This window comes from Aphanomyces astaci (genome assembly GCF_000520075.1).
Source record: "Aphanomyces astaci strain APO3 unplaced genomic scaffold supercont1.104, whole genome shotgun sequence".
In the NCBI taxonomy this organism is placed as follows: Eukaryota; Oomycota; class Saprolegniomycetes; order Saprolegniales; family Verrucalvaceae; genus Aphanomyces; species Aphanomyces astaci.
In genome coordinates, this window is record NW_009798367.1 from 33648 (window position 1) to 58340 (window position 24693).

General features: G+C 48.7%; 9 protein-coding genes across 18 annotated transcripts; 4 read left to right on the plus strand and 5 right to left on the minus strand.

Moving 5' to 3' along the window:
- Positions 1 to 649: 649 nt before the first annotated feature.
- On the plus strand, positions 650 to 2757 carry H257_17347. Of its 2 annotated transcripts, XM_009846109.1 has the most exons (3): positions 650 to 1200; positions 1401 to 2342; positions 2413 to 2757. In XM_009846109.1, the coding sequence occupies exons 1-3, from the start codon at positions 712 to 714 to the stop codon at positions 2647 to 2649; spliced, it is 1668 nt and encodes a 555-aa protein (XP_009844411.1). In that variant the 5' UTR covers positions 650 to 711; the 3' UTR covers positions 2650 to 2757. The 2 variants fall into 2 exon arrangements, with proteins under 2 accessions (XP_009844411.1, XP_009844412.1); XM_009846110.1 differs by having other exon boundaries at positions 1401 to 2757.
- A 61-nt stretch (positions 2758 to 2818) lies between these two features.
- On the plus strand, positions 2819 to 4590 carry H257_17348 (hypothetical protein). The gene is made up of 5 exons (XM_009846111.1): positions 2819 to 3163; positions 3205 to 3508; positions 3570 to 3677; positions 3749 to 3861; positions 4088 to 4590. The coding sequence occupies exons 1-5, from the start codon at positions 2861 to 2863 to the stop codon at positions 4172 to 4174; spliced, it is 915 nt and encodes a 304-aa protein (XP_009844413.1). The 5' UTR covers positions 2819 to 2860; the 3' UTR covers positions 4175 to 4590.
- Positions 4065 to 8734, minus strand: H257_17349 (hypothetical protein). Of its 3 annotated transcripts, XM_009846112.1 has the most exons (6): positions 7327 to 8725; positions 7196 to 7242; positions 6323 to 6689; positions 5319 to 5580; positions 4711 to 4854; positions 4065 to 4480 (listed from the first exon to the last, which is right to left on the minus strand). In XM_009846112.1, the coding sequence occupies exons 1-6, from the start codon at positions 8708 to 8710 to the stop codon at positions 4360 to 4362; spliced, it is 2325 nt and encodes a 774-aa protein (XP_009844414.1). In that variant the 5' UTR covers positions 8711 to 8725; the 3' UTR covers positions 4065 to 4359. The 3 variants fall into 3 exon arrangements, with proteins under 3 accessions (XP_009844414.1, XP_009844415.1, XP_009844416.1); XM_009846113.1 differs by lacking the exons at positions 4065 to 4480; positions 4711 to 4854 and having other exon boundaries at positions 5158 to 5580; positions 7327 to 8734; XM_009846114.1 differs by lacking the exons at positions 4065 to 4480; positions 4711 to 4854; positions 5319 to 5580 and having other exon boundaries at positions 6106 to 6689; positions 7327 to 8734.
- A 1615-nt stretch (positions 8735 to 10349) lies between these two features.
- Positions 10350 to 10982, plus strand: H257_17350 (ubiquitin-conjugating enzyme E2 2). Its single transcript, XM_009846115.1, has one exon. It carries the CDS (start codon positions 10395 to 10397, stop codon positions 10854 to 10856), a length of 462 nt encoding a protein of 153 aa, XP_009844417.1. The 5' UTR covers positions 10350 to 10394; the 3' UTR covers positions 10857 to 10982.
- A 439-nt stretch (positions 10983 to 11421) lies between these two features.
- Positions 11422 to 13613, minus strand: H257_17351 (hypothetical protein). 4 transcript variants are annotated; one of them, XM_009846119.1, is made up of 6 exons: positions 13180 to 13613; positions 12855 to 13132; positions 12537 to 12759; positions 12024 to 12088; positions 11814 to 11974; positions 11422 to 11750 (listed from the first exon to the last, which is right to left on the minus strand). In XM_009846119.1, exons 1-6 carry the CDS (start codon positions 13591 to 13593, stop codon positions 11647 to 11649), a joined length of 1245 nt encoding a protein of 414 aa, XP_009844421.1. In that variant the 5' UTR covers positions 13594 to 13613; the 3' UTR covers positions 11422 to 11646. The 4 variants fall into 4 exon arrangements, with proteins under 4 accessions (XP_009844421.1, XP_009844420.1, XP_009844418.1 ...); XM_009846118.1 differs by having other exon boundaries at positions 11422 to 11974; XM_009846116.1 differs by having other exon boundaries at positions 11814 to 12088.
- Positions 13614 to 14094: 481 nt separating this feature from the next.
- On the minus strand, positions 14095 to 16000 carry H257_17352 (hypothetical protein). Its single transcript, XM_009846120.1, has one exon. It carries the CDS (start codon positions 15893 to 15895, stop codon positions 14153 to 14155), a length of 1743 nt encoding a protein of 580 aa, XP_009844422.1. The 5' UTR covers positions 15896 to 16000; the 3' UTR covers positions 14095 to 14152.
- A 1375-nt stretch (positions 16001 to 17375) lies between these two features.
- H257_17353 (hypothetical protein) lies at positions 17376 to 19055 on the minus strand. The gene has a single exon (XM_009846121.1). The coding sequence runs from the start codon at positions 18991 to 18993 to the stop codon at positions 17470 to 17472; it is 1524 nt and encodes a 507-aa protein (XP_009844423.1). The 5' UTR covers positions 18994 to 19055; the 3' UTR covers positions 17376 to 17469.
- Positions 19056 to 20167: 1112 nt separating this feature from the next.
- Positions 20168 to 22563, minus strand: H257_17354 (hypothetical protein). 4 transcript variants are annotated; one of them, XM_009846124.1, is made up of 6 exons: positions 22487 to 22563; positions 21950 to 22424; positions 21794 to 21886; positions 20745 to 21091; positions 20594 to 20657; positions 20168 to 20542 (listed from the first exon to the last, which is right to left on the minus strand). In XM_009846124.1, exons 1-6 carry the CDS (start codon positions 22497 to 22499, stop codon positions 20230 to 20232), a joined length of 1305 nt encoding a protein of 434 aa, XP_009844426.1. In that variant the 5' UTR covers positions 22500 to 22563; the 3' UTR covers positions 20168 to 20229. The 4 variants fall into 4 exon arrangements, with proteins under 4 accessions (XP_009844426.1, XP_009844425.1, XP_009844424.1 ...); XM_009846123.1 differs by having other exon boundaries at positions 20168 to 20657; XM_009846122.1 differs by having other exon boundaries at positions 21950 to 22563.
- A 1340-nt stretch (positions 22564 to 23903) lies between these two features.
- H257_17355 (hypothetical protein) lies at positions 23904 to 24548 on the plus strand (the record flags this gene model as incomplete). Its single annotated transcript, XM_009846126.1, has 3 exons — positions 23904 to 24015; positions 24108 to 24175; positions 24345 to 24548. The coding sequence occupies 3 exons, from the start codon at positions 23904 to 23906 to the stop codon at positions 24546 to 24548; spliced, it is 384 nt and encodes a 127-aa protein (XP_009844428.1).
- Positions 24549 to 24693: the final 145 nt, after the last annotated feature.

The window sequence follows — 24693 nt, forward strand, 5'->3', positions numbered from 1 at the left end:
TGGAGGTGACAGGGTTTCTGTCCCCATGCCTCCATGAGACACAGCAAGAACTGTGATCAGGCCGCAAACGCAACTTTAGGGTGCGAATCCATGTTGCAGCCTCTGCACGCATTACACGTGGCACCCGGAGCCACGTCGTGTGCCACGTGTATTGCGTGCAGAGGCTGCTCCTCATGGTTCATGTCCTCACCTCGTCAGAGATTGTATAAAAACCAACATACGAGATTTGGTCTTTGTATTGAAAATGAAGAGTCATCTACCAATGAAAGGTACGAAGTATTGAAATTTTAACCAATAAGACTAATGTCGGATAGAATTGTCGTATTCGCCAAGTTACTCATACATAACAGAGGTAGTAGTAGTACTATACTATAGTAATTAATATAACGTTATGAAACAAATGTGATACACGTTACAGTTCTCCTAGAATTAATACTGTCGGGAAGCATGCAACAGCAATGCCACGCCCCATCCCTCCACATCTCGACCACGTTGCCAGCCTCGTTCGCAGCAATTGTCCACCGCATCACACCGGCAAAACAGATTGGCTACCGACGTCGCTCCAAGTACTGTGCACTTACGACGATCCGGATAAGCAACCAGCAGTTACACAGTCGTGTCGGCTGTTTCCCACGCAAGTTGAAACCGTGGAATCGTTTCGCATCGTCGGTCCGTGTCGTAAGCAAGCACTCCGGCTATACTGAATCGACCATGGCTCAAGGACGGTTTGTGAACGCGATCCAGAAAGTGATGTCCATGTTTTCGGTGCAGGCGCGGATAGGTTCTGTTGTCCACAACGCGACCGAGGCCAAGCCCCATCGGTCGTTGGGGTGGAAGTCCACAGTCACAAGTTACACCCACGTGCCCGCGGCACCCAATCATCGCGTGGTGCTCCACGTGACGGTGCCGCTCAAACTTCGCGCGCAGGTGTTGAAGAAGCAGCTGCATCTGGTGTGCATCACCGCCGGTCCGGGAGGCATTTGGGTGATCGAAAAGATCACACCCGACGGCCGGGAGATCCAGTGCCGCAGCGCCATCCCCACCGACACGGGCACGTTTGAGTGGGAAGCTGTCGTCGACGGCGATAGCATGATTGTGAGAAATGTAACCACCGCCACCGTGCCCGTGGAGGTTGCGCTCGCGACACCGTTGAACTTTGAAAGTCGGCTCACGGTGTTTAGCTTGTTTGACGTCAACACGGTAGGGAAAACAATGAGCTTCCCCACTGTGAGCTGGTCTGGCTCGCAAAGTATGTGGGACAGTCAGTTCTAGACATCAAATTATGGGAGCAACCTCCACCAAACCTGGAGCGAATTGCTAGCTAGGATGCTGTGTTTGAACGATGGCGTTGTTGGTTGGAAAGGGGCTAACCAATTCTGAATTGTGCTGGATGATGGTAGGTGAGTCAAGTGTTTCGAGCCGACGCCCGACTAGAGCTGATGCTGCCAAATATCAGCCTCGCCAACGTCAAGCGCGAACACGTCGAGGCATTTCTGAGCGCTCTGGGGATCCACGAAGGCCACGCGGTGCAATTTTTAAATGTCGTCGACATCATCGGAGAGGTCGTCCACTCGAGTGAGTACGTGGAAAACGCGCTGCAAAGCGACACACACATGGACTATCGATTGATTTACCGCCTGCGCGCCATCTTGACGGGGCAGTTTGTGTTGCACGCGTTCCCTTTTGACCAGCAAGAGATGACGATTCCGATCCAGTTGCATTTGCCCAGGGAACGAGCCGTGCTGGCCGTCAACTACCGCAACCCGAGCATCTTCCAAGTGACCAACTTTCAGCTGTCGAACGTATTTCACGTGGCGACGGGCAACTACGTCGTGGCGTCGGCCTTTTTCAGCGACATCAACGAGAGCACGACCTCGGAAATCTACCCCCGCATGAACTTTTCCATCCTGTTGCAGCGGCGGGGTGGGTACTACATTACGCACATTGTGATTCCGGTCACGCTGATCACGTACATGGGGTTTCTGAGCTTTTGCCTGGACAACGAAGGCAAGACCATCGACACGGGCGAGCGGCTGCTCATCTCGGTCACGATGGTGCTCACGGCCGTCACGTACAAGTTTGTCGTCGCGGGCGCCATCCCCCAGATCTCGTACCTGACCATGCTGGACCACTACGTTTCGTTTAGTTTCTACTATGTGTGCGCAATCTCGGTGGCGAATGCGTTTGTGATGATCGGCCACAACGGCGAAAGCAGGGCGTTCCACGTCATGGTCACCATGGCCGTCGTGTACACGGCGTACAACGTGTTGTGGGCGATTTACTTTTACACGTGGATCCGGCGGCGAGACCGCGCCAACGAAGCCATGCTCAACTACCATCGGGCAAGTGCACGGAATCACAACCCCCCATACTCTTCGATGGTCGAGTCATATGATGATGACATTATTGCAGGTGCGATTGATGGTGACCAAAACGTTTCCCAACTCCAAGGAGGGGTTCCAAGGGCGCATGTTTACTGAAATGATGAAGGAACTGGGCATTGAAGAAGCCCACTTGGGCCATCGAAAAAAGCAACCCATAAACCACAAGGTCAGCATCTTGCATCCCACACACCACGCCATCAAGAAGATCCACCACTCGATTGCACAGAGCGTGTCGGGGCCTCAAGAGCGTCAAATAGTTGGCTAACCTACCAACTAAGAGGACACGTCCTGAGCATACATTTAATAGTAGCATCTGACTAACTGTAAATTAGACAAGTCGTTATTAAAAGTTAACAGTCGATGAACCTGTAGAAATGAATACATTTCGTGACCTTTCGAAAGAAGATACAGGATGTGCTGCTTTTCTTTCAGGAGTGAATGAGAGAAGTAGTAGGTGTATTGGCCAAATCAACCGAATGGAGTCGTACAGAGGTACCCCAGAGCCGCCGCAGTCCACTGAGGACGAAGCCATCCAGCGCCTGGCGGCTGAAATCTTGCATGACATTGACTCGTATGGAGCGGGCGATGAGGCCATGTTGACGGAAGACGGTGTCCAGCATCTTGTCACGGCCTATGTCGAGCGCAGCGGCATCATGTCTCCAGTGCTACCGCCGCCATATGGTGCTCCGCCAAGCCATGAACCACCACCACCACCGTCACCCCAGTCATCTTCAATCTCATCGTTCCAAGTCTACCAAACCAACGTTCAGCTCTTTCAGGTATCGTCACCACCAGGACTTCAGTTGAATGCGCTTTGCAGGATATGCGAAGCCAACGGGAGACTCAATTCAGCAAGCATTTGACGGCTGTCATCCAACGCGATCGGGCCAGTTCGAGTAGCAGCAGCAGCGACAGCGGGTCCTCGTCCGGGTATTCCTCTGACGACGACCACGAGGCCGACTCCACCCGACCGCCCGCCACCGTCGATGCCGCCATCCCACCCACAGACGTGGCGTGCCAAACCGACCAACTCGGCAATGTATCATCGGCCACAAAGGATTCGCCGAAGATTCGTCTGGAGTGTTCCCATCGAGATGCCCAAGTCCAAGCCAACATGGCGTCAGGTATCTGGCTTTCTTGAGCCAAAAGGAACTACAAAGTTATGTTTACCACCATAAACTCTAGAGTCTACTTCTATGGACACGTCATCGCAGGTTGGATCGATCCAACCATGCTGTCATTTCCCGTGCAATGTGTATGTGCAGTCCAAACGCGAAGCCTGCCACATGTCAAGTACGACGCACCTTTTCGCAATGTTTTTCACTTTTTTTCGCTATTTTTCGTCACTTTTTACGACTTTGTAGTTCAAACCAATCGCTTAATGCTAAAAGAGGTTGGAATCACGACATTGCCCTTGTCCGTGCGAGATTGTGGCACCGCTATGAGCCCCAAAAGCGCCTTTGTAGCCCTGTTAAAGGTACATACCGTAGCCCTTCGCAATTTGCGATTTCGCATTTGCATATTTCGCATTTCGCTCGAGCTATGTGGTGGTTTTGCCCAATGCGGAGGGGTCAAACGTTTGGATTGGCAGAAATTCGACATCACGTGATTTGATTGGCTCAGGCGGTTTTCTATTCAATTCTGCTGATTCGAATCGATTTGATAATATTTATTCCTTTACTATTATATTGGCGTTATGCTAGACCAAAGTGATGACCCCAGCCTCCAGTCCTCGCGATTTTGAGCTCGATCTGTCCAATTTGAACTGGCGCCTTCCTGCTGTACCGTAAAGTACTTGACGCAGCCCCAATTCCGTACATAATTCGAGCGTCGAACAAGTTGATTGATTGAGTGTAAGAGTGCTCTAACTACTGTACAGTGTACGTACAGTATGCGTCGAGCAGCAGAACTTGGTATTTTTACAAAACGTGGCGCAAATGTACACAAAAAACAACTTGATTGTTGTATGCACAGGTTAGAGCAACCCAAAGCCTTCGGATTGGCTGATGGCAATCAGCAGTCGCTCTTTTAACTTGTCCATACTCGAGTATTCCGGCAGCAGCAAATGGTTAAAGCATGTGTGGGCAGTGGGCAATCTACCACCATCGGTTATGATTCCCAATTTCATCCTTTTTATCCAAAATACACCCAAAATTTAGAGTTTATTCGTTCCCATAGGCTAAGAAACTCCAAATAAAACACATATACACATACTTGTCAACCCGTCTCGATACGGAAGTCCCAACAAGCAAAAAAAATCATAAAAAATGAGATTGTATAAATAGAATAAATTCCATCTAAAGCCAATTTAAATGGAAAAACTTACTTGTTCGAGTCGGGGCCGTTGCGGGAAATCACAAACGCCATCTCAGACAGCCCTCGGATTGGGACGCGGTCACTCCCAGTGCAAAATTTGAGCAGCTGCTTCTTCTCGTCCACGGTAAACCCGTGCACGACCGTCCAAAAGTACCTATCAATTGTATATCCATCCATTTCATTATATCCATATTTTATCCAAATACAATGTATATATATCATTTCTTATTTAAAACAAAAAAATACATATTCATTCCCTTGTTTAAACGACAGAAAATACGCCTCCTTATTTTTGATCCAAAACTTGAAGGTTGTATAAAAACACGCATTTAAAAAAATCCACCCATCCTCCCTTTCATTTTATTAAAAATGAAATACTCGGGTAAAAAAATACACTCGCAACACGTTGCGATTCAAAGCCATTTTAGCATGCACTTGTCATTCATATCGACACTAGTAATATATATATATATATATACAATATACATCGCAACATCGATTCAAATGTACATACATATATATACAAACACACGACCGAGTATCCAGATGCCATGAAACTTGGACGTGTCCGATATAACAAATGGTTTTATATATCAATCTGCCAGTAGTAAAACGTACTTGATGACGTCGCTGTGCTCGGAGAACCCGCTGTCGTACTGTGTCACAGATTCGAGGGCTTCGAAATCCAAGTCTGGCGACCCGCACAAGAGCAGTTCTAGCTCTTCGCAGCGGAATAGCGCCAGCGCGTGGCCACCGCACACCAAGTGGAAGCCGCGGTGAAAAGCTCCATATTGGCGCTCCACCGAGTCTGTCGTCACATACTGCACGTATTTGGCCACGTACTCTTCCCGGTTGAGATTTGTCACGTTGATCTGGCTGCCTACGGTATATCGCTCTTAGCACTATGTATATATAAATATATATATATATATATAGTTGTATCTATCAACTCGGGGTTTCAAAGCTCAATACATATATATATATATATCGTTAGACAAATTTCCCGATTTGGCGAGTTTGGTCAAACCAACCCATCATAAATCTCGCCGCGAAAGTATTTCATTGGCTTTTCCATTTCGCAGAAAGCACGTCGTAAACCGAAACAATAGTAGCCAATCAGCGACAAGGAGTTTCAGATTGACCAGTGGGAGCGATTCGTGATTGGTTTGGTCGGCATGATACAGTATCCGTACCAAATTGAATAGCATATATATATATACGTGAACTCAGGGTATTAAAACAAAGATTGAAGAGTTTCAAGGAGCTAAATCCAGTGGACATACACGCTTTCGAACCCATCATATGCGATGGATGGTACTACTTACAGGTCCATCATGGAATCCATTCCTTCGATAATTAATATATACCTTCGATAATTAATATATACCTTCGATAATTAATATATACCTTCGATAATTAATATACACCTTCGATAATTAATATACACCTTCGATAATTAATATATACCAAGTTTCAAGATGAATCCACTCTTTCCACAGTACTTGATCTTTTATTGTCAAACATGTATCCCAGACGTAAGAATTTTCCATTTTTCGTTTAATTCCTCCTAAAAAAATATATCAAAATTTTCGATAAACTCTCCCCACCACCACCCTACGTACCATTGGGCACCAAGTCGACGGTTTTGATTTCGCCAAACACTTGGTACGACACTTGAAATGACCGCTGGAACACTGATTCCACGTCTCCATCGAACGAAAGCAGCTGGCGCAAGCCGCGGCCCAGCGCCGGCTGGCTCGCTTCGACGTCCGACAGTGTCACAGATTGCTCCATGAGCTTCTTGTACACGAGCGGCGGGAAGTGCAAGTCGAGAATGACGCCATTGTAGATGGCCAGGCCAAGTAAGATCCCAATTAGCTCAAACTCCATACTTGATTCAAGTGAATCGCAGTTGAACCAGAGTGTGTGAGTGTCTTCATCTGACAAGAACATCCCAAAGTCTGGATCCAATAGCTGCCGAATGATAATCTACAAAAAATAGGATATTATTACTAGCATACATCGACCAATGAAAACAACCCAAAACATCACTCGAATTATCAATATATCCACCACTCTTGTCAACTATTCCACGTCGAATTAGTGTATGACTGACTGTAGAATAGTGTGATGTTGTTATGACAAGTCTGGGAGCACACACAGTTTGGCGGAAACGACGAACTACTCTATATACAAATGCGATTCAGTTTTGTACCCCCCATATATCAAAAGCTCGTATCTAGGTTCGAATATGAACGAAAGACGCTCAACGATTGGTCAAAATGGTTTCAAATTGACCAATCATACAAACCCATAAAAACGATGGAAATATATATATATATATATATATATATATATTCACTATGCAAACCAGCATGTGAAAAAGCCAAATATTGAGATATACCCTGACAAAATAGAATGAAAACCAACGAATTGAAGAATAAATATAGTAGTCATAATGATATTGCTTTTGTCAAAAACGAATTTATATTTACCTGAAAAAACTCTTTTTTCACGCCGCCTTCGTCGACCCCTTCTTCCCCTGCACCGTCATATATATATTTAACATCTCCATGTATATACAAATACTTTGAAAGCACATAAATATATATATATATATTCGTACCAATAAACTTGACTTTCAGTGGCTTTTTCAGCTGCTCCGAGGTCGCTTGCACGAGCTGCTGCAGCGCGTCCGGTACGACAAACTCGCGGCGCACGCGTAGCACCAAATATGGCATCAAGTTGTCCAGGGTACTACTAGTACTACTACTAGTAGAAAGCGTTTCGTGGGTAGTAGAGGTACTACTACTAGTAGTCGTACTAGCGGTACTCGCAAGCGAGCCATGCACGGTCCGTCGTTGCTGGTACTCGGCGTCGAAGTGCAGCACAAGGGATTTGGAGGCTGGGTCCAAAATGAACGGAAAGTCGCAAAAGCTCAACTCACTCAATTGTCGGGTACTTTGGTGAGTTGTTGGTCTGTGCTTTAAGAACACACCAGAGTTGGCGTAATCGGTGAGCAGATTCAGCTCCGAGTTGACCGCGTCGTTGTAAAACGCCGAAAATTCGCAAAATTTTCGGCTTTTTTCGTTGATCTCGTGCAGCAGACGCAAGAGATCGCACACTGCAAACAACATGTCCATCTTGAGCTCCGCCCCGACCAGCGCCAGCGTGATGAACTGGTGGAACACATCGAGGAGTCGATGTAAGTCGTCCTCCGAGTACCCAGCCCACCGCGCCAGCACCGCCGCCTTCATGCCGTCGTCCAGGAAGTACATGAGCTTGGCCATGCCACCCACCACCTGTCGGTACTCAGGGTCGAACAGCAGCGGATGCTCCAGCACGACCCAGAACTGATGGAGGTCGGTAGGCTGCGTCCATTTCTTGCTGTTCGACCAAGGCTGGTTCACCCACGACTGAAGGGCGTTGCCCATCGTATTGGCTAGCACAGGATGCGATGCCAACAGAGACAAGCCCTGCTGGATGTCGTGGCGAGAATGGCCAGGGAAGCACGAAACGTTCAAGTGATCCGAGTGAGAAAAGGTCTCGTACACAAGCGTTTGCATGTTCGAGAGGGAAAGGTCGTTGGACTGGAGGAGCGCTAGGGTCAAGGCAGGCGGACGGGGTGGGGGTACCAAAGCAGCCGAAGGGGCAGTGGTGGGTACCGCGACGACCCCAACTGGCGACGGCGCGACGACGACAACTGGAACTGGTGTGGCGGCGACGACTGCTAGAGGTGGTGCCGGTGGAGGTTGTGGTGTTATGATTACTGGTGCTGCCTGGAGCGTCGGAGGTTGGGCTGGGGGAGCGGCACTGCTACCAGTATTTGCAGTGGACGCTGTCGTGGCGTAGAGTCGAGTCAAGGCTTCCGCCACGGCGTCGTTCGGAGTCAACCCAGTGGCAATGAGTTCCATGTACATCTGTTGAAATTTCTCCTTCAACGCAGCGGCATCTTCTGCCGTCATGGGGCTGCTTGACGCCGCGGATGTCGACGGATCTTGACGTTCCATGGTCGTCGACTTTCGATTGTCCGCTTCTGGATTGCTTGTCCGGATAAACGTCCGGTTACCCATCAAAAGCCTAAGAATGCAACACCGAAATGGAGGGGGTGCGGGTGCGTGGCGACACGAGAGAGAGCCAATACCTATGGAATCCTACAGGTAACGTCTGCTGACGAGTCGAGAGGTTCGTGGTGGTAGCTTAGTCATACGACGGACGTATCGTGGCAGGTCACGCCGCGCACCACGTCCTTCCCACGCTGCTCCCATCAAGCATTGACTCGAAAGCACAATGGTTTACCACATTTATTACAAGGACATCACGGCGCGTTCCACCACTCCAGATATAATTAACACCTCAAGGGTAAGTGTAATAATCCCGAGCGTTTGCCAAGCAAATGCGAATGAATGGCTTGGCGCGATGGTATGTAGTTGAAGCAATCGTAGATGCGAATATGTTATCACGGCTGTACCATGTGGCCTTAAGTGTTGTGCATGAAGAAGGCACGACGTTAGGCATATGTTGGGAACCTAATACTAAGTAAAAACTAACTCAGCGGATGTGTTTGCATGATGATGGCTGGCGTGCTTCGTCCATGTGTCATTGGATTTGGTGGCCACCCTGTACGTAGGTTGCCCTGGGGGGGTACATGACTGAACCCCCCAAAGGGTTCACAATTCGTAATTGACAACATGGCATAGCCGTTCGTTGATCAGTTTGACAGGTTAACACTTGAACAACAGCATAGTAACATTGGCTGGTTTATTTGCTTCAAACTTGCTCAACGTGTTCTGAGCGTGATACAACGAGGCTATGATTGCGGTCACGGTGTATTAGTCCGCTCGGACTGTATTAGTCCGCTCGGACTGTATTAGTCCGCTCGGACGTTACAGTTATGAAGGCATGTTGTGCGAATTGCCAATTAGTATAACGTTACTACTGTAGTAACATTTGTGTAACCGGCGCAGTATTTTACGCAATTGTTTCATTGGTTGATTGTGGCCAATCAAACGTCACATCCCCTGGTTTCAAAACCCAAAGTCACATACCAAGGTACTAAAGTATATTATTAATAGTGTAAGTATTAATACTTACTACGTAGTAAGAACAGTTACCAGCGTCAGCTCGCTCCACCAAATCATTAACCTCCTGATGGGAATAAACAGCGCAAGACATTTGAGGATCGTAGAACGATTAATGCACCGATCGGGATGCGGTTGGTCTGGGGCGGACGAGCCTGGCGTGCACCTTGATCTCATCTCGACCTTCCACCTGGCATGCGCCAACAAGTCGCCGTCGCTACGCGGGATGGCATGCATTCCAGATCATATGGGCAGCTTCGTCCCTCTTTCTCTTCCATCAGGCAGAGGCCTTTCGGTGAATTCCGACGGTTCTAGAACTGATTGTACCCAAGGAGGGTTGACATTTAATACAAACTTCGTGACATTTTCGAGTTCAGTACCCCCAGACTAATTACAAGTCCCATCAGGTAGAAAATAGTGTATATAGGAATCACACTATTTATGGAACCATCGCACGTTTGAAGTCTCAGTTTTAACGAAGCATCACATTATTTTTAGTAAGTCTTACACTATTTCAAGTTTTCGTCGTGGGATAAGCGTCGTCCCTCCGCCATGAGGTTGCTTTGATTCGAGGGTTGGCATTGAGAGATTGGAGCAGAACTACCAAGCGCACATGTCCACCGCTGCGCGCCGACGATTAATGCGGGATTTCCGCAAGCTGCAGAACGACCCGCCTTCGGGTGTGAGCGGGGCCCCGTTAGACAACAACATCATGGTGTGGCAAGCAGTGATCTTCGGCCCAGACGACACCCCGTGGGAAGGCGGGACCTTCAACCTGCTTCTCGAGTTCAGCGAAGACTACCCCAACAAAGCGCCGTCCGTCAAGTTTGTCACCAAGATGTTCCATCCCAACATCTATAACGACGGTCAGATCTGTCTGGACATCCTGCAGAACCAGTGGAGCCCCATCTACGACATCTCGGCCATCCTCACCTCGATCCAGTCGCTCCTCTGCGACCCGAACCCAAACTCCCCTGCCAATTCCGAAGCCGCGCGGCTCTTCCAAGAGAACCGACGAGAATACAACCGCCGCGTGCGCGAAATCGTCGAACAGAGCTGGGTCGCGTTGGAGTAGACAGCAGCAACGATACTACGGCGCCATATTATTCCTGTCGTGCTGCTCATTTCAACTAGATTCGTGCATAGGCATTTTGGGAATCAGGGTAATATTATCAATTGTATATTTCTCCATTGTGCCCCATATATCCACTACTCTCTAACCTACGAACTCCACTTCCATGCGTAACACTGTACTGCATCGCATACTCTCCATCATACCAGGAACAAACGCCAGGTTGATCGGGATTAGTTATATTGCATTCGAGAGGTTCGGAATCTACATACCTCGAAGTATTAATACAATTTACAGAACGTGTTTATACAGGTGTACTAGTTTATAGAGTATTTTGGAGGTTACCTCAAAACTTTTTATGGTGCACGGTTTAAGCTTAAAGTATGTAAACTCTGCTTAGAAAAAAGTCAATTCAAGGCAACGATGAAATACTTGAATACAGTAGAATGCCCAACTGCAGAATTCAAATCCCGGCCCTGAGAGACGAGTACGCTGCATTCAACCGTTAGTACTACTACTAGTATGTACTAGTACTATTTTCTAGATAACTCATTTACTCATCGAATCAAGCAGTTTTGTCGCGAGTGTTGGTCATTTGTTAAACATTAGTATTCTAATTGTTAATCAAACTCGCCAAATGGAGCGGTGGAGTTGTCTTGAATGGCCTCGACCAGTTGGTTGGACGAGACCATCACCGGATTGAAGTTGGCCGACTCGCTCGTGCCGATGCTGGCGAGCGGGACGTCCGCGCCGAGGTCCCGCAGCGCCGCATATGCTTCGTCTCCGCATCCTCTCAACGGCAGGGCCGCGCGCAGCTGCCGCTCGACATCTTCCAGTACGATCGGCCGCAATTGTTCGTTGCGGACCACCATGTTGCGGATGGCCAAGCTAGCTTGTCTACACTTGGTGCCAATATATATATATGGTTGTCCCCACTGTTGTTAAGACAATAATATGTACCGCAACATAGCAACGTTATCAGGGAAGCCGACCATCGCGAGCCCGATGGCCTGATGCGCGTGCATTTGCACCGCTCTGTCGCAGTTAGCTGGAGATCGCAGGCAAATGGCGGCGATGGTGGCGCACCCCAATGTCTGCAGGTACACTTCGGTCGGATGCTGCTGCATGATGGATATGATCCACGGAAGGTTCGATGAGGTTACAACTGACTTGTACTCGTCCACGGCCGCCAAGTTGCGCAATAAACCCAGGCAGTGGGATAACAACGGTCGATGCTATCATGAATACAAGATATTCCACTTGTCAGGATTTATATATATTAAATATATACGTACATATAGTGCAAATATATGCAAAATCAACAAAAGAATAAAGACGACATGTGTGGACACAATACAAATAAAAAGAAGCAGTGGACCGTCAAGGATAGAATCATATATATATATTGTACGAGGAAAAACATATAAACCAATATGACTATTACTACGTAGTAGTTTGTGGTGAATATTCAAGAATATATTAATATATATTAATATATATATATATATATGATGTAACAAAGGATGGATATATTGCAAGATAGATTGGGATTTTGACAACACAACAAGTGGCCATAAACTGGTCCACGGCTAGAATATATATATAGACAAATCCAACAACACCGCCATCAAAACATAGAAATGAGCCCAAAAGTGATACTATCTAGGAAACATCAGGCAATACATGCGCATGATGCTGGAAGGTCGGGAGGAGGTCCAAAATGCCCGCAGCCACTAGCTTCCGACACGTGTCCTCTGTGATGGCCAGTTGCTTGACCACAGCAAGCCACGAAGACAGGGTATCTGGGTCACTGGACACCCCCCGGAGGTACGGCAGCACTGCATCGATCACCCCATGCTCCACAAACAACTTGACAATGTCATGTGTCTGCGAAAACATGGAAGTTCTACGCAACGACCACACGATTACATGTATAAAGTGGTGTTGCCGGTCTTGACTGGATATATATATATCGACACAGACGCAAGTAACACGACGTACGTGTCGTCGTGCAGGGTGAGCACTCGAATGACGTCGGCAATGTCCTTAGTTCTCCCTTCTGGGACCATGGAACGGTCGCGGAACAGCACGACAAGCCTCGCGATGATTCCGTGCGACGTCAAGCGCTTCTTGTTCACTTCGTTCTTGGCGCAAATGCATTTCAACGACGAGAACGCGGCCGTCTGGGTGTCTGCATGCGATGACAACACCCCAACGTCGAAGATGGCGGCGACTCCTGCGTCTCCCACAAGCAGTTGGTTCGACCGATTCCCAGACACCTATCGTTGGATTGAACTTCCAGGAAGATCTGCGAACGACATCGTACCATGGACTGAAGCGTGGATAGCAACAAGATGCGCGTGGCGACGTCCTGTACGGCCGGCAAACGTTGCAACAAGATCGTCGGGCCATTGATCTGTCCCGCCAGTTCCTTGGCCCCGCTGCTCCCGACCGCATCCTTGAGCTGGTCCTGCAACGCGACCAACTGCACATGTAGGCACGTCTCGTCGTCCGACTCATCGGCCTCGATCACCTTTAGCGCGGCAAGCACGGGGTGCACGACATCGAGGGCCTTCACGATGGTGCTTAGATCCACCCCCTGGGATTCGAACTGCGTCACCGCGTCGGCAATGGCATCTTCCTCTATCATATCGAACTCTTCCATGTTCTCTCGCACGCATTCGTTGAACGTTTCCTGCGTAATGTGCCGCTTCGCGGCCCCTTTTGTCGACGCCGTCATCAGCGCTAGATTTCGACAAGGACTTCGAAATAAGATACCCTGTATCATCTAATATGCGCTTGATGTATAAACTCAATTAAACCTGTGTAATCGAATACCATGGTCCAATCACAACAATTCTCCATTCTGATTGGGTAAACGAGTCGCGATCTTTTACATCACATGTTTCAGTTGTCCATTGACCAAACGCCCAGAGTTTGCACTTCACCTGTCGAGCCACAAATACGCGACCACCAATCAGTCGCATGACATCACGCCACTACGAGAGAAGTCATCATGACGGGATAACGTCATTCTGTATGCCTAAATATCGTGGACGTTCGATGGAGTGCCGTCAACGGCGGGAGTTCCCATATAAATTTGTAGTAGTACTACATAGTACTACTGTAGTAGTATAATTGCCTCAACATTTCCTGTTCAATTAGCGAAGTGTACGTACTAACTTACTAGTAGTAGTACTGTCTGTACCACTACCCCTAGTTCCACTCTGCCATTTGTGTAGTACTGCTTGTTTGGATGTAAATAGTAATAATTGCTAATTTAGATAACCAAGTTCCCACTACGAGACAAGCTGGAGGTCTCGCTGCAGCATCTCGGCGCGGCATTGGTTTCTGCGCAGCACGTCCATCGTGTTTTGCATTTGGCGGTTCAGTTGCATCAGTTGCTGGGCCACGGGGTGGGTGTAGCTAGTACTAGTACTAGTACTAGTAGTAGTACTAGTACTGGGAAGGGTAGTAGGAGTCGTCGTCCCTTTATACACGACCATGTCCCGAACGCTAATGTCGAGGCCGCTGTACACGCTCACGACATCGTCTTCATCGTCGTCGTCGAAATCCAAGATGGGCAAGTGCATCATCGTCGTACGACTAGTACTAGTACTAGTAGTAGTAGTAGTACTAGTAGTAGGCCGACCATTCCGACCCGACGATTGCGACAACACGAGTTGAGTCTGCGATCCGTCCACGGACAAGAGGTCGCTGCTTCGCCCCGACGAGGAGTGGTCGGCTTGGGACAAATGATCGTCCAGATGGGACAAACGCACCAATTGGTCCAAAAACGCCACGTCCACATCAACGGGAGACGCGTTGGGACAAACGTTGGGGTCTTGGGCCAAACGTGGTAGACGGGATTGCATTTCGGAGAACGGCGCCAAGGGCATGGTCGGCGCAGGTCGAGGTCGAATGATAGGCCCAAGCGGAGATGGCGGCGACGTGGCGGAGCTTGGGGACGTGGCTGGCGGCGTTGCTGGCGGCATTGCACATGCGTGGCAAAAGAACTGGGCGACGATTTTGATGCCTGTCGAGCCGAGCAAGTTGACTACGCGGTGCTTTTGCAGGCGGTCCGACTTGTGGTGGCACAGCGCGCATTCTCGCGGGAATTTTCGCAGAAACTCGGGAACATTCCATGTCGTCGAGTTGTCGGCCGTCATGGGATGCCGGAGAAGCAGGGCATTTGAGAGCCGAATCGCCGTGGCCACCTCGGCCGCGGCCGCGATACTCACAAGGTGCGGGAACGTCGTCAGGTCCGGCGGCATCCACATGGTCGACGGAGACGCGTGGCTTCCGAGATCGATGGAGCAGTGCGACATCACCAGTGTACACCCGATGGGCAACGTGCGGAACACGTGGCGAAGGGACACCTTGACGCGCTTGATGGAGAACTGGTCGAGTGGCGGGCAGATCGCCGGCAGGTCGATGGACTCCATGAGGCAGTACCCGTACTCCATCACATGGCCCTGTGCGTCACTGGTGCGCGTCACGCCTGTCGACTCCAAGTAGCACAAGTCGCGATGTTTGCTCGCCGAAGGCCACTTCGTCGCTCCCCATTTGAGTCCCAGGAATCGAAATTTGTCGCTAGTACTACTACTAGTAGGGCTGCTAGTAGGCAGTGGCACGATTGTATGGAGCACTTCGCAATCCAAATGCTCCTTGGGCATGAGGAGCGCCGAGTTCATCCGGAAGGCAAAGCTGTTGTCGGCGCTGAGGCAGGTCATGATGTCGTCCATAGTGCCGGAGACGATGCCTGTCGCCATGACCTGCGCCGCCGCTCCTCCGAATGCGGTCGACGGGTGATGCGTCGACTTGTACACCTTGAGACTGCTGGTCGCGACTGGGATAGTCCGCACATACTTCCAATGGCTGTCCATGTCGATCAGCGTAGTTTCGCATTCGGCAATCGCACGACCGAGCAGCCGTTGGCTCAAAGCCATGTACTGCGCTTCGTCTTCCGGGGTCAAGTGGCAGGCTGGGAACCGCGTGGAGGACGTGGACAGACGACGGATGGTGGGGTTCGGTCGCTTCATCAATGCGAGGACGTCTGGATATGAAGGAAGGGAATGGCGACGACGTCCGCGGGGGGTTGTTCGGTAATGCCCCAACGTTGTGAAAGTGGGCGCTATGAGTTTGACGAACTCTTGTGAAAAAGAACCCACCCACCCACCCACGCGCTCGACGTAGACAGTCCTCGTCGTTCGAAGTTCGCCATATCAAGTGTGGTGGGGACGGGAGCTGTCCCTACGGCGGGAGTCTGATCGCTGAGATGCACTCACGTAGGCGTCACATGCACACAGTGGCAGTCGTGAGCTCCATTCAGCTCCTTCCTCAGGTAGAGTTGACCATGTGGAGGTGGCCCATCGCCCACAACAGCACGTTCGCTGGAATGGAGCCACGTGATTGGCTAAAGGCACCCATCGGATTATCCCAATGTCCCACTTGTGTTTTTCCCAAGTCGATATGCTACGTGACTTAAGCCGTTGTAAAACTCTCGGAAGTTGCCGATGTGGACGACGGGAGTAGTAGTAGGTAGACACACTCGTACGTCGTACATGCACTTGCTTGGACGGTGAATCATCCTGACGAGAGTTGGCATGTGTGTACATACCGAGTTGGAAAGCTACAAAACCAACGTGTGGTCGTCCAATTTCATTGATCTTATTGAGTACTAGTACGTACTCCGAGTATGTACTTACTAGTACTGTAGGTAAACCAACCAAACTCACACCCTGGAGCTGTCACAGGACTAGCAACACATGGGATTCGTGACACGGCTTTTCAGCGTAAATTGACGCTTTTGTCGGTTGGTGACAGCAGCAGGCAGGGCTGCGGCACATACTACGTGAGCGCATGCAGGTCATGGCTGACTTATTGTCCGCGGCACGTGTGCAATGGAGACTTGAGATGTGCTTCAAACAAGTGGGATGTGGAACAAACTTCACGATGTCTCAACCCAAGGCGTCAGCGTTCTGCAATCCACCCACAAGCGCGCAATTGTTGATGCCTGTCTACTTTTTACTGTATGTAGGTACGGTTGACAAAATATCAGTTGGACAAAGCTATGGGCAATAACGTTTCCAATATCTCACCATAAATCGAATCGGCCTTGTGACTGCGTGAGTTTCTTGTTGCGATCGCGTACTAAGCTTAGTACTGTACTGGTTCTCATGTACTAATTCCCTCTTTCGATTCGATATTATCCAAGTCACATATGCTTATACGGTACTATGGTGGTAGTTTGCATTTACAGACACTGTAGCTGGCCACAGTCAAGGCTTGGCCGATGTGATGACTATTATTGAGCAGCCTAAAAGGAGTATTTATTGCTCACACAAACTTCAAGCCTGAAGGTATTTCCCATAAGTCCCAACCACAGCCACAATTGCTACCGGTATATAGTATTAATAAGTACTGGTATTAATAATACTGAGAACTACTGCCGATTCCATAATTGTATTTAAATAAAATATGTCACCATTATTTCGTCGCTCCACATACAACAACATAGTACAACGTGTCAAGACTGTGTTCCAACTTCTATTAAAATACCAGGGTACTTTTCCATAAATCAATCTCTATGTAAATAAGGTCCGAAGCCGCCCTCCTACGTCGACAATGTGGGCGGCGGCCCTTGCAAACTGGACATGCGCAGTCGATTCCTTCGCATAATGTCGACCGTGTTGTCCATTTGGAGGTTGAGCTGCAGCAGCTGATGCGCGAGAATCGACGGTGAGATCGCTTGATCGCTGCTGCCGTGGCTGCTCCGTGGACTGCCGTCGTGCCGCACACTGTTGGACAGCATCGAGTAATGAGAATGACTGGGCGACGCATGTTCGTACAGCACGGCGCTGTCCTCCGTGCCGCAAAACGACGTCGAGTTCTCCGACAAACAGGTCGACCGGTAGTCGAAATCCAGACCGCTGTACACAGACTCTTCCGCGTCGTCATCGTCAAAGTCCAAAATCGGCGGCGGCATCGGCGCCAAGTCTTCGTAGATCGACGACAGCTCCGACATGGCGTCAGATAGGTCGTCGCTGTAGATGGTCGCGCTGGACGGCTTGCTCACCATCGAGTACGTTAGCGGCTGTAAAAATTCGGTCGATTCCACATTCTGGCGCTGTTGGGACAAACACACTGGGCAGAAGTACTTGGCAGCGGTCTTGACGCCGCCGCCGACGACCGCTTCCACGATGCGCTTCTTCTCCAGCTTGAATTGGCCGCCGTGGTCACACAAAGCGCAGTCCGAGCCGCGGTTGAACATGGAGAGTCTGTCGGTCCATTTGGTGTTGCCAGTTGTCGACTGGGTAGCAGTTGTCGATTGGTCATGGATCGCCTTGGACAAGCGAATCGATTCGGCCACTTCCACCGCGCGGGAAATGGACAGCAGATGCGGCAGCGTGCTGAAATCAGTCATCCAAGACGGAAGCGTGCCCGATGGATCGACGGTACAATGGGTCACCACCATCGTGCACCCCAAGGGCAGTTCACGGAAGAGATGTCGAATGCTCATCTTGGCTCGGACGATGGAATACATGTCCAAGTGCGGACACTGCGGCAGCTCGATCGATTCCATGATGCTGTAGCCGTACTCGAGAAGTTGGCCTTGCGAGTCGCGTGCTTGCGTGATGCCGGTCGTCTCAAAGTAACACAGGTCGCGGGTCTTGTTCATGGTACCCCCCGGCCACTTGGTCGCACACCACTTGATCCCGTTGAAGCGAAACGGATTCACGGTGTTGTCCTTGGTGTTGATTGCATGGAGCACTTCGCAGTCGAGGTGTTCCTTGGGCATAAGCAGGGCCGAATTCACGCGGAATTGCAAGCTCGTGTCTGCGTACATGCAACTCATGATGTCGTGCAGCGACCCACGGACGATCCCCGTTACCATGAGCTCGGAAGGAGCTTGCGACGACGGCTTAGCCTTGTACACTTTAAGTCCTTGATGCAGCCGCACAAACTTCCATTGCGCGTCCACATCGGCGAGGGTGCGTTCGCAATCTTGGATGGATTTGTTCAGCAGCGCCGACGCTTGGACCCGGAATTGTTTTTCCTGCGCTACGGTCAGCGGCGTGAGGGGGAACCGACTGCTGCCGGTGCCACTACCAGACGACGACGACGCCGACGAGTGCATCGTTCGTTATGTGAGATCTACCGAGGAAATTGTCGAATGACGAAATTCATGAATCGAATCACACGTTTGTCCCGCCTCGGATTCACACGTTTGCCCCAAGTGTTCGAAATGTCCCATCCGGATAAACATGAACCGTGCCAATTCTCAGAAGCCGGACTTGCCGGTTTTCCCAGAAATCCCCCAGCATACTGTAAATACTGTATGTGCCCGACGTTTTTCTGACGCCGAAGTCAAGGTTGTACAGTACTTAGGTGCTGTAGTAAGTTATACTACATACTATACTTTGAAGTATATTATTGGCTGGCAACTCCTAACAAGTACTCCAGCCTGCTGGAGTACTTGTTAGAATAAATAGCCTAGAATTATCATGTTGATTGGGAATAACAATTCAACATGATTATTCATTCCCAAGAAAACATGTCAGATCTTTGAAGCCTTCAAAAGATGCGCGATGGTTGTTTGAACGTGGTGGTGGAGCTAACGCTACATTTCTATTGACGAAATACGTGGTGAACTGAAAACACCTGTAACATCACGAAAGAGTTGGCTTGAAATTACTACTAATATGTACTAAGGTAGTACTACGAAGTACTAGTACTACTATATAACGTTAGTACACATGTACGTGCGTGCTGACGAAGAAGCTGTCAGAAGGACTCATGCGGGTTTCGATATTTCATCCAAGGGACGTGATAACCGTTACATCCAAGCTTCTCATTTCGACTTTTTTGCCGATTTTTTAGAATAACACGTTATCATTATTGGAATGTTATTTGTAACTCTTAGCTCGAAAAGTACAATTTGTTGGACAGACTTTTGCCTCGACGTTAGTATTTTTTAGCGCTCCATTTCAAAAGGTTACTGTAACGTTATTGGTAATTCGATTTTAAAATGGACATCGAAGAATCGACGAACCAAAATAAATCGACGCAGTACTCGACGGAACGAAGTAGCCAATGAAATTTCCGAATAAAAGCCTTTCGACCAATCAAATTGCAGGCATATCCGGTGCAATGAGTCACAGTGAGTATATTTAGTTCAAGCAAAATGACGCTCGACGATTTCAGGTGGATTTGACGTCGTTCTATCGAAAATACCAAATTTAGCTCGAAAGCCCTATATCAGTGTTGTTATTTGTAGCTCGAGCGATGGCCAAGTGAACTTATTACTGATTCCGACTACAAATAATAGAGGGTTGTGTTTTCCATTGCATTACAGAATTCGAAATGATGTGTGTCAATGCTTCTTCTTGAGCTTGTCGAGGGCGAGTTCCCGTTGTTGGATCATTGCGATGCGCATGGCACTGTGTATCCGCCGCTCGATGGCGCGGACGTCCTGGGGTCGCATGGCTTCCGACCCGCGCTTGTACAGGCACTCCTGGGGCCAGAACCCGTCCGGATTGGCCGCATCCTCGGGGGTCGTGAGCGGTTTCGAGCGCTTCCGTTGCCGAGACACGTGGGTCGGGATCGCAGCAACGAGCTCAGCAACTCGCGCGGCCGGATCTTGTAACGACGACATGTCGTGGTTGACATACGGGTTGAAAATGTACCTACCCCACGTCATTCACTCCCCTTCAAACCACTAGTAGTACGCGTCGTACCCGCCATTGATATGCAACAGCACCGACTTGGCCTCCGCCAACGGCATCCACTGCGCCAGACCCCCTAGTTAGTAGTTGTACCCATCACTCTCAAATTGACCAATAGAATGGCAAAACAAAATACATTTCGACCAATAGAATCGTATGTTACCGCATATCGTATCCGGATGCTTTTCCATGTTGCCGGGGCTGGCGGCGGCAGTGTTGGCCCACGGCGAGAACGAGTACGGGACTTGGGCGAGCTCAAAGGCGAGCCAAAAGAGCTCCTTGTCCCCGTACGAGAAGTCCAACGTGTACCGAGTGTGCATCACCAGATGGTACAGCACGTCCATGGCGACGGATGACGTGGCGCCTTTGTTTACGACGACGATGGACGAGTCTTGTTCGTGGGCAGAGTGCTTATTCCAGGCTAACGTGCGTTCAAGGTATTTGGATGGGCGTTTCATCAGGTGGAACTGGGCATACTCAAAGGTGTCGACGAGCACGTGCAGGTTGAGCCTACCCAAACAATGTATATATATATATATTGTGGATTCGGTACAAATATTTCGAATCACGAATCGACGCTATTGGCGAATCCAATTTTGAGTGGATTTGATTGGCTCTTACAGAAAGAAGCACGAGTATATTCAACCAATCAGAACAACTCGAGCGTGATTGACAAACCACGCGAAAGTTGCAAGTTTAATTCGCCGAATTCACAATATATATGGGTGGTTTGAAGCAAGTTTCAAGGTAACATCCAACAATATCACGTCCACAGCGCGAAATGAAAATATGAACCAGCTTACAGTTAACGAACGGTATAATAGGTTGGATAATAGAATGACAACTACGTATATATATATATATATATATATGTATATATATAATATACATAAATCCACAGCACGAAATGATAATAATCAGCATACTACGTAGTATAAGGCGATATATTTTGGTTCATGCAATGACAACTAGGTGTATAAATAAATAAATATACATATATATATATATATATATGTATACTCGAACAATACACAAGAAATAATACAAGCGAATATATGAATCATAGGTTGGATACAATACAAAGACAACTATATTAATATATATATATATATATATATACTCGAACAATACACGAGAAATAAAACTAGAGCGTGGACATTTAGATGTCCATTGATTTCGACATATGGCTGTGTATATGGAGAGTACACGTACATGCGCTGGAATCGGTGGACCGACCAGTTGTTAAGGTATTCGGCTTTCGCTACTTCGCGGTCGTAGAAGAACACTGTGCCCGTCTCCTTGTACCTATTCTCGCAAACGATGTGAAGGAATCCCTCCTATATATTTGAAGGAAGTCCTCCCATATACCCCGGAGTTTGCCAGAGCTGACTTGGGTCGTGGAACATGAGGTCGTCCGCGTCCAGAAGGATCACTTCCGCGAGCCGCGTGTGCACGAGCGCCAGTGGCTTCAACCAGAAGCTGCGGAAGTCGTTTGCTTTGGCCGCAGGAAGGCGCCCGGACGCAACAAAGTCTTTGCACACGTCTACGATCTCCAGCCGCGCGTCCAGCATGTACAGGATGCGGTGGGACGCGGCCGAGAGTTCGCCGTTGCAGTGATACATTTGGATCAGGTCCGTGTTGCCCAGCGCTCGGAGTTCCAGCACCAACGACGCCGCCATGGGAATCATCGCGTCGAACACACATACGAGGATGCCACGGCGAATCGACGAGAAGTCGTGGTGGCGCTGGATTTGAACGAGCCATTGGTCTTTGCTGATCGACTCGTACACGTCCTTGCCATCCTTCATGGCGACGGCCGATGTACTGATCATGCAGATGTACACTACGAACAAGCACATGATGCATGTGCCAAGGAGAGGCATCACGCGTGTCCGTGCTAAGTACCGCTCCGTTGCATGCCGCGACGACATGAGCATGGTGGCGGCCAGCGCTTGTGCAGTGGCGGGAGTATTGGATTGGTCTACTATGTAAATAGTGTGCAGTATACACTGTACTACTGGTACTCCGGAGTAACAGTAATTCAACATGACTTGTGATTGGCTGCATATATTGTCGTTTTTACCCAAAATTTGGACTTTTGTGCTAAATCTAGATCGATTCTTTGTACTGAAATTTGTATGTAAAAGGGTGCCTGTTGTGATTGGTATCACATTAATTAGATGTCGGTGATGGACCACCGACACACAATCTAATTGGCTCTATACTTCTGCCCCAGCACTCGGACGTCTAAAGTTCGACATATTGTTGTGCTTATTCTAATCTGGAGCGACATAGAGAATTAATCGACTCAACCAAATGTACACAAGAATCGGCAGAAGTATTTAGCCAATCAGATTGCAGGAAACCATCACCAACATCAAATTAGTGTATGCAAGAAACTAGTGTGATTGCAATCACAAGACAACTTTTTACATACAAACTTCAGTACAAAGAATCGATCGATGGATTTCACGGACACCACAAAAGTCCAACCAAATTTTGGGTAAAAGGACAATATGCGAAGTCCGCTAGGTGTAGGCGCAATAGATTCCTTAGCTAGCTGATAAACGCGAATAAACGTTACTACAGTAATACTTCTGTCAATTCTTGTGTACTCCGGAGCATTTGGTTGTGTCGATTTATTCTCCATGTCACTCCAGTTTAGAATAAAAACTACTGGTACAATATTGTCCTTTTACCCAAAATTTGGACTTTTGTGCCGAATCGCCAAATCTATCCATCAATTCAATGTAAGACTTACTGAATTTGTATGTTTGGTGTCACACTAATTCGAAGTTGATGATGGTTCCGGCAATCTGATTGGCTAAATACTTCTGCCAATTCTTCTGTACATTTGGTTGTGTCCATTCATTCTCCATATCGCTCCAGGTTAGAATAAACACTTATGACGACATGAATTATAGCCATATCGTTAACGTGTTTACAGTTATGTACGTACTAGTATGGGCGCCGTTCCGTGACAACTTGGTTCCGTGCCACGATACATGATTGGTAGAAAAGAATCACTCTGAAATTTTTCAGCCAATCACCTGCAATTTTTGATAGGTAACTGGTTAAAATCAAGTGGCTCGGAACTGTTTTCAGCCTACTACTACAGTATGGATATTTCCACTCTTTTAATTCATTTTCCATCAACACTTACTGTTAATACGAATTGGTCGCTCGAATATATTCTGGACTCCCGTCTCTCGTGATTAGACATTGCAACTCCACGAGGGGTACAGTAACGTTGAGCTCACTGACTGGTTTCGCCCCTCGAGAATCTAAAGCAATTGATATGGATAATCCATCTACGGGGAGCATGCGCGAGTTCAGTTCCCTAATTCTAGTGGGTACGGACATTGGATACTTTAGCACCTATTTGAATGCCGTCAAGAGTCAAGTCATGGTGATCGGTGTTTCAACTCCCCGGGGTAGTTTTTCATGTGGGGGTATCGGGTACTACTGTAGGACCGAGGGAGAACGAGGGACTTGAGTTGGTTAAGATGGTCGCTGGCGGGGGTAGAGCGTCAATGCCAATGTGGAGCAACACATTCGTACGTTGCCACGGGAGCTGCGTCGACGCCGCCCAAAGTACTGTAGCCCCGCAAGGACATTCTATTTTGGCAAGTTACGACGGACTGGATGGTCGCTAAGTTTCAAAGCTGTACGATGTGACGATGTTCAACGTCTCCGTCCCCATTTACTGGTGCACGAACGTACAGTAGTCATGACCGCACAGCAAACGGTGACATGTAATCAGGCGACTGTCGGGTCTGACGTTGCCTACAAGTTGTTTGACACTTCCCCAATGGTAAAGCTCGACACGTCACTGCTGCGCGGTATCCTCGCAAGTTTGTCCAATGTCGACCTGTGTGCCCCCCCCCATGTGTCCATGTTCGTCGGCCAACGCGCCGCACGCACCCGTTCACACAAGGGTGAAAAAGTGTGCGGCATTCTACACTAAAACAAAGTTGGGTTCCGACCCCCAAAACACGATATCTTTGTGGGGGAACGTAGTTGCCAAGCGCGTTGGCGTGAAGTTCTACGCCCTAACGTTGCGTTAATGGCACTGTAGACGGTATCATTATGGGGACAAATGGTGACCAAGC

What these genes read in the sequence shown, in the direction of transcription:
- H257_17351 (XM_009846116.1), bottom strand. Translation starts at nt 13,593, where the DNA reads ATGACGGCGTCGACAAAAGGGGCCGCGAAGCGGCACATTACGCAGGAA. An exon ending in TATCCACGCTTCAGTCCATG is followed by an intron (nt 13,133 to 13,179) that starts GTACGATGTCGT and finishes ATCCAACGATAG; the next exon opens with GTGTCTGGGAATCGGTCGAA. An exon ending in CTCACCCTGCACGACGACAC is followed by an intron (nt 12,760 to 12,854) that starts GTACGTCGTGTT and finishes GTCGTTGCGTAG; the next exon opens with AACTTCCATGTTTTCGCAGA.
- H257_17354 (XM_009846122.1), bottom strand. Translation starts at nt 22,518, where the DNA reads ATGCTCATGTCGTCGCGGCATGCAACGGAGCGGTACTTAGCACGGACA. An exon ending in CAGCTCTGGCAAACTCCGGG is followed by an intron (nt 21,887 to 21,949) that starts GTATATGGGAGG and finishes TTGCGAGAATAG; the next exon opens with GTACAAGGAGACGGGCACAG. An exon ending in GTCCACCGATTCCAGCGCAT is followed by an intron (nt 21,092 to 21,793) that starts GTACGTGTACTC and finishes TTGTTTGGGTAG; the next exon opens with GCTCAACCTGCACGTGCTCG.
- H257_17353 (XM_009846121.1), bottom strand. Translation starts at nt 18,993, where the DNA reads ATGCACTCGTCGGCGTCGTCGTCGTCTGGTAGTGGCACCGGCAGCAGT.
- H257_17348 (XM_009846111.1), top strand. Translation starts at nt 2,861, where the DNA reads ATGGAGTCGTACAGAGGTACCCCAGAGCCGCCGCAGTCCACTGAGGAC. An exon ending in CCAACGTTCAGCTCTTTCAG is followed by an intron (nt 3,164 to 3,204) that starts GTATCGTCACCA and finishes TGCGCTTTGCAG; the next exon opens with GATATGCGAAGCCAACGGGA. An exon ending in CCTTTGTAGCCCTGTTAAAG is followed by an intron (nt 3,862 to 4,087) that starts GTACATACCGTA and finishes GCGTTATGCTAG; the next exon opens with ACCAAAGTGATGACCCCAGC.
- H257_17349 (XM_009846112.1), bottom strand. Translation starts at nt 8,710, where the DNA reads ATGGAACGTCAAGATCCGTCGACATCCGCGGCGTCAAGCAGCCCCATG. An exon ending in ACTGAAAGTCAAGTTTATTG is followed by an intron (nt 7,243 to 7,326) that starts GTACGAATATAT and finishes ATGACGGTGCAG; the next exon opens with GGGAAGAAGGGGTCGACGAA. An exon ending in GAGCACAGCGACGTCATCAA is followed by an intron (nt 4,855 to 5,318) that starts GTACGTTTTACT and finishes TACAATTGATAG; the next exon opens with GTACTTTTGGACGGTCGTGC.
- H257_17347 (XM_009846109.1), top strand. Translation starts at nt 712, where the DNA reads ATGGCTCAAGGACGGTTTGTGAACGCGATCCAGAAAGTGATGTCCATG. An exon ending in GCTTGTTTGACGTCAACACG is followed by an intron (nt 1,201 to 1,400) that starts GTAGGGAAAACA and finishes GGATGATGGTAG; the next exon opens with GTGAGTCAAGTGTTTCGAGC. An exon ending in CCATGCTCAACTACCATCGG is followed by an intron (nt 2,343 to 2,412) that starts GCAAGTGCACGG and finishes ACATTATTGCAG; the next exon opens with GTGCGATTGATGGTGACCAA.
- H257_17350 (XM_009846115.1), top strand. Translation starts at nt 10,395, where the DNA reads ATGTCCACCGCTGCGCGCCGACGATTAATGCGGGATTTCCGCAAGCTG.
- H257_17352 (XM_009846120.1), bottom strand. Translation starts at nt 15,895, where the DNA reads ATGAAGCGACCGAACCCCACCATCCGTCGTCTGTCCACGTCCTCCACG.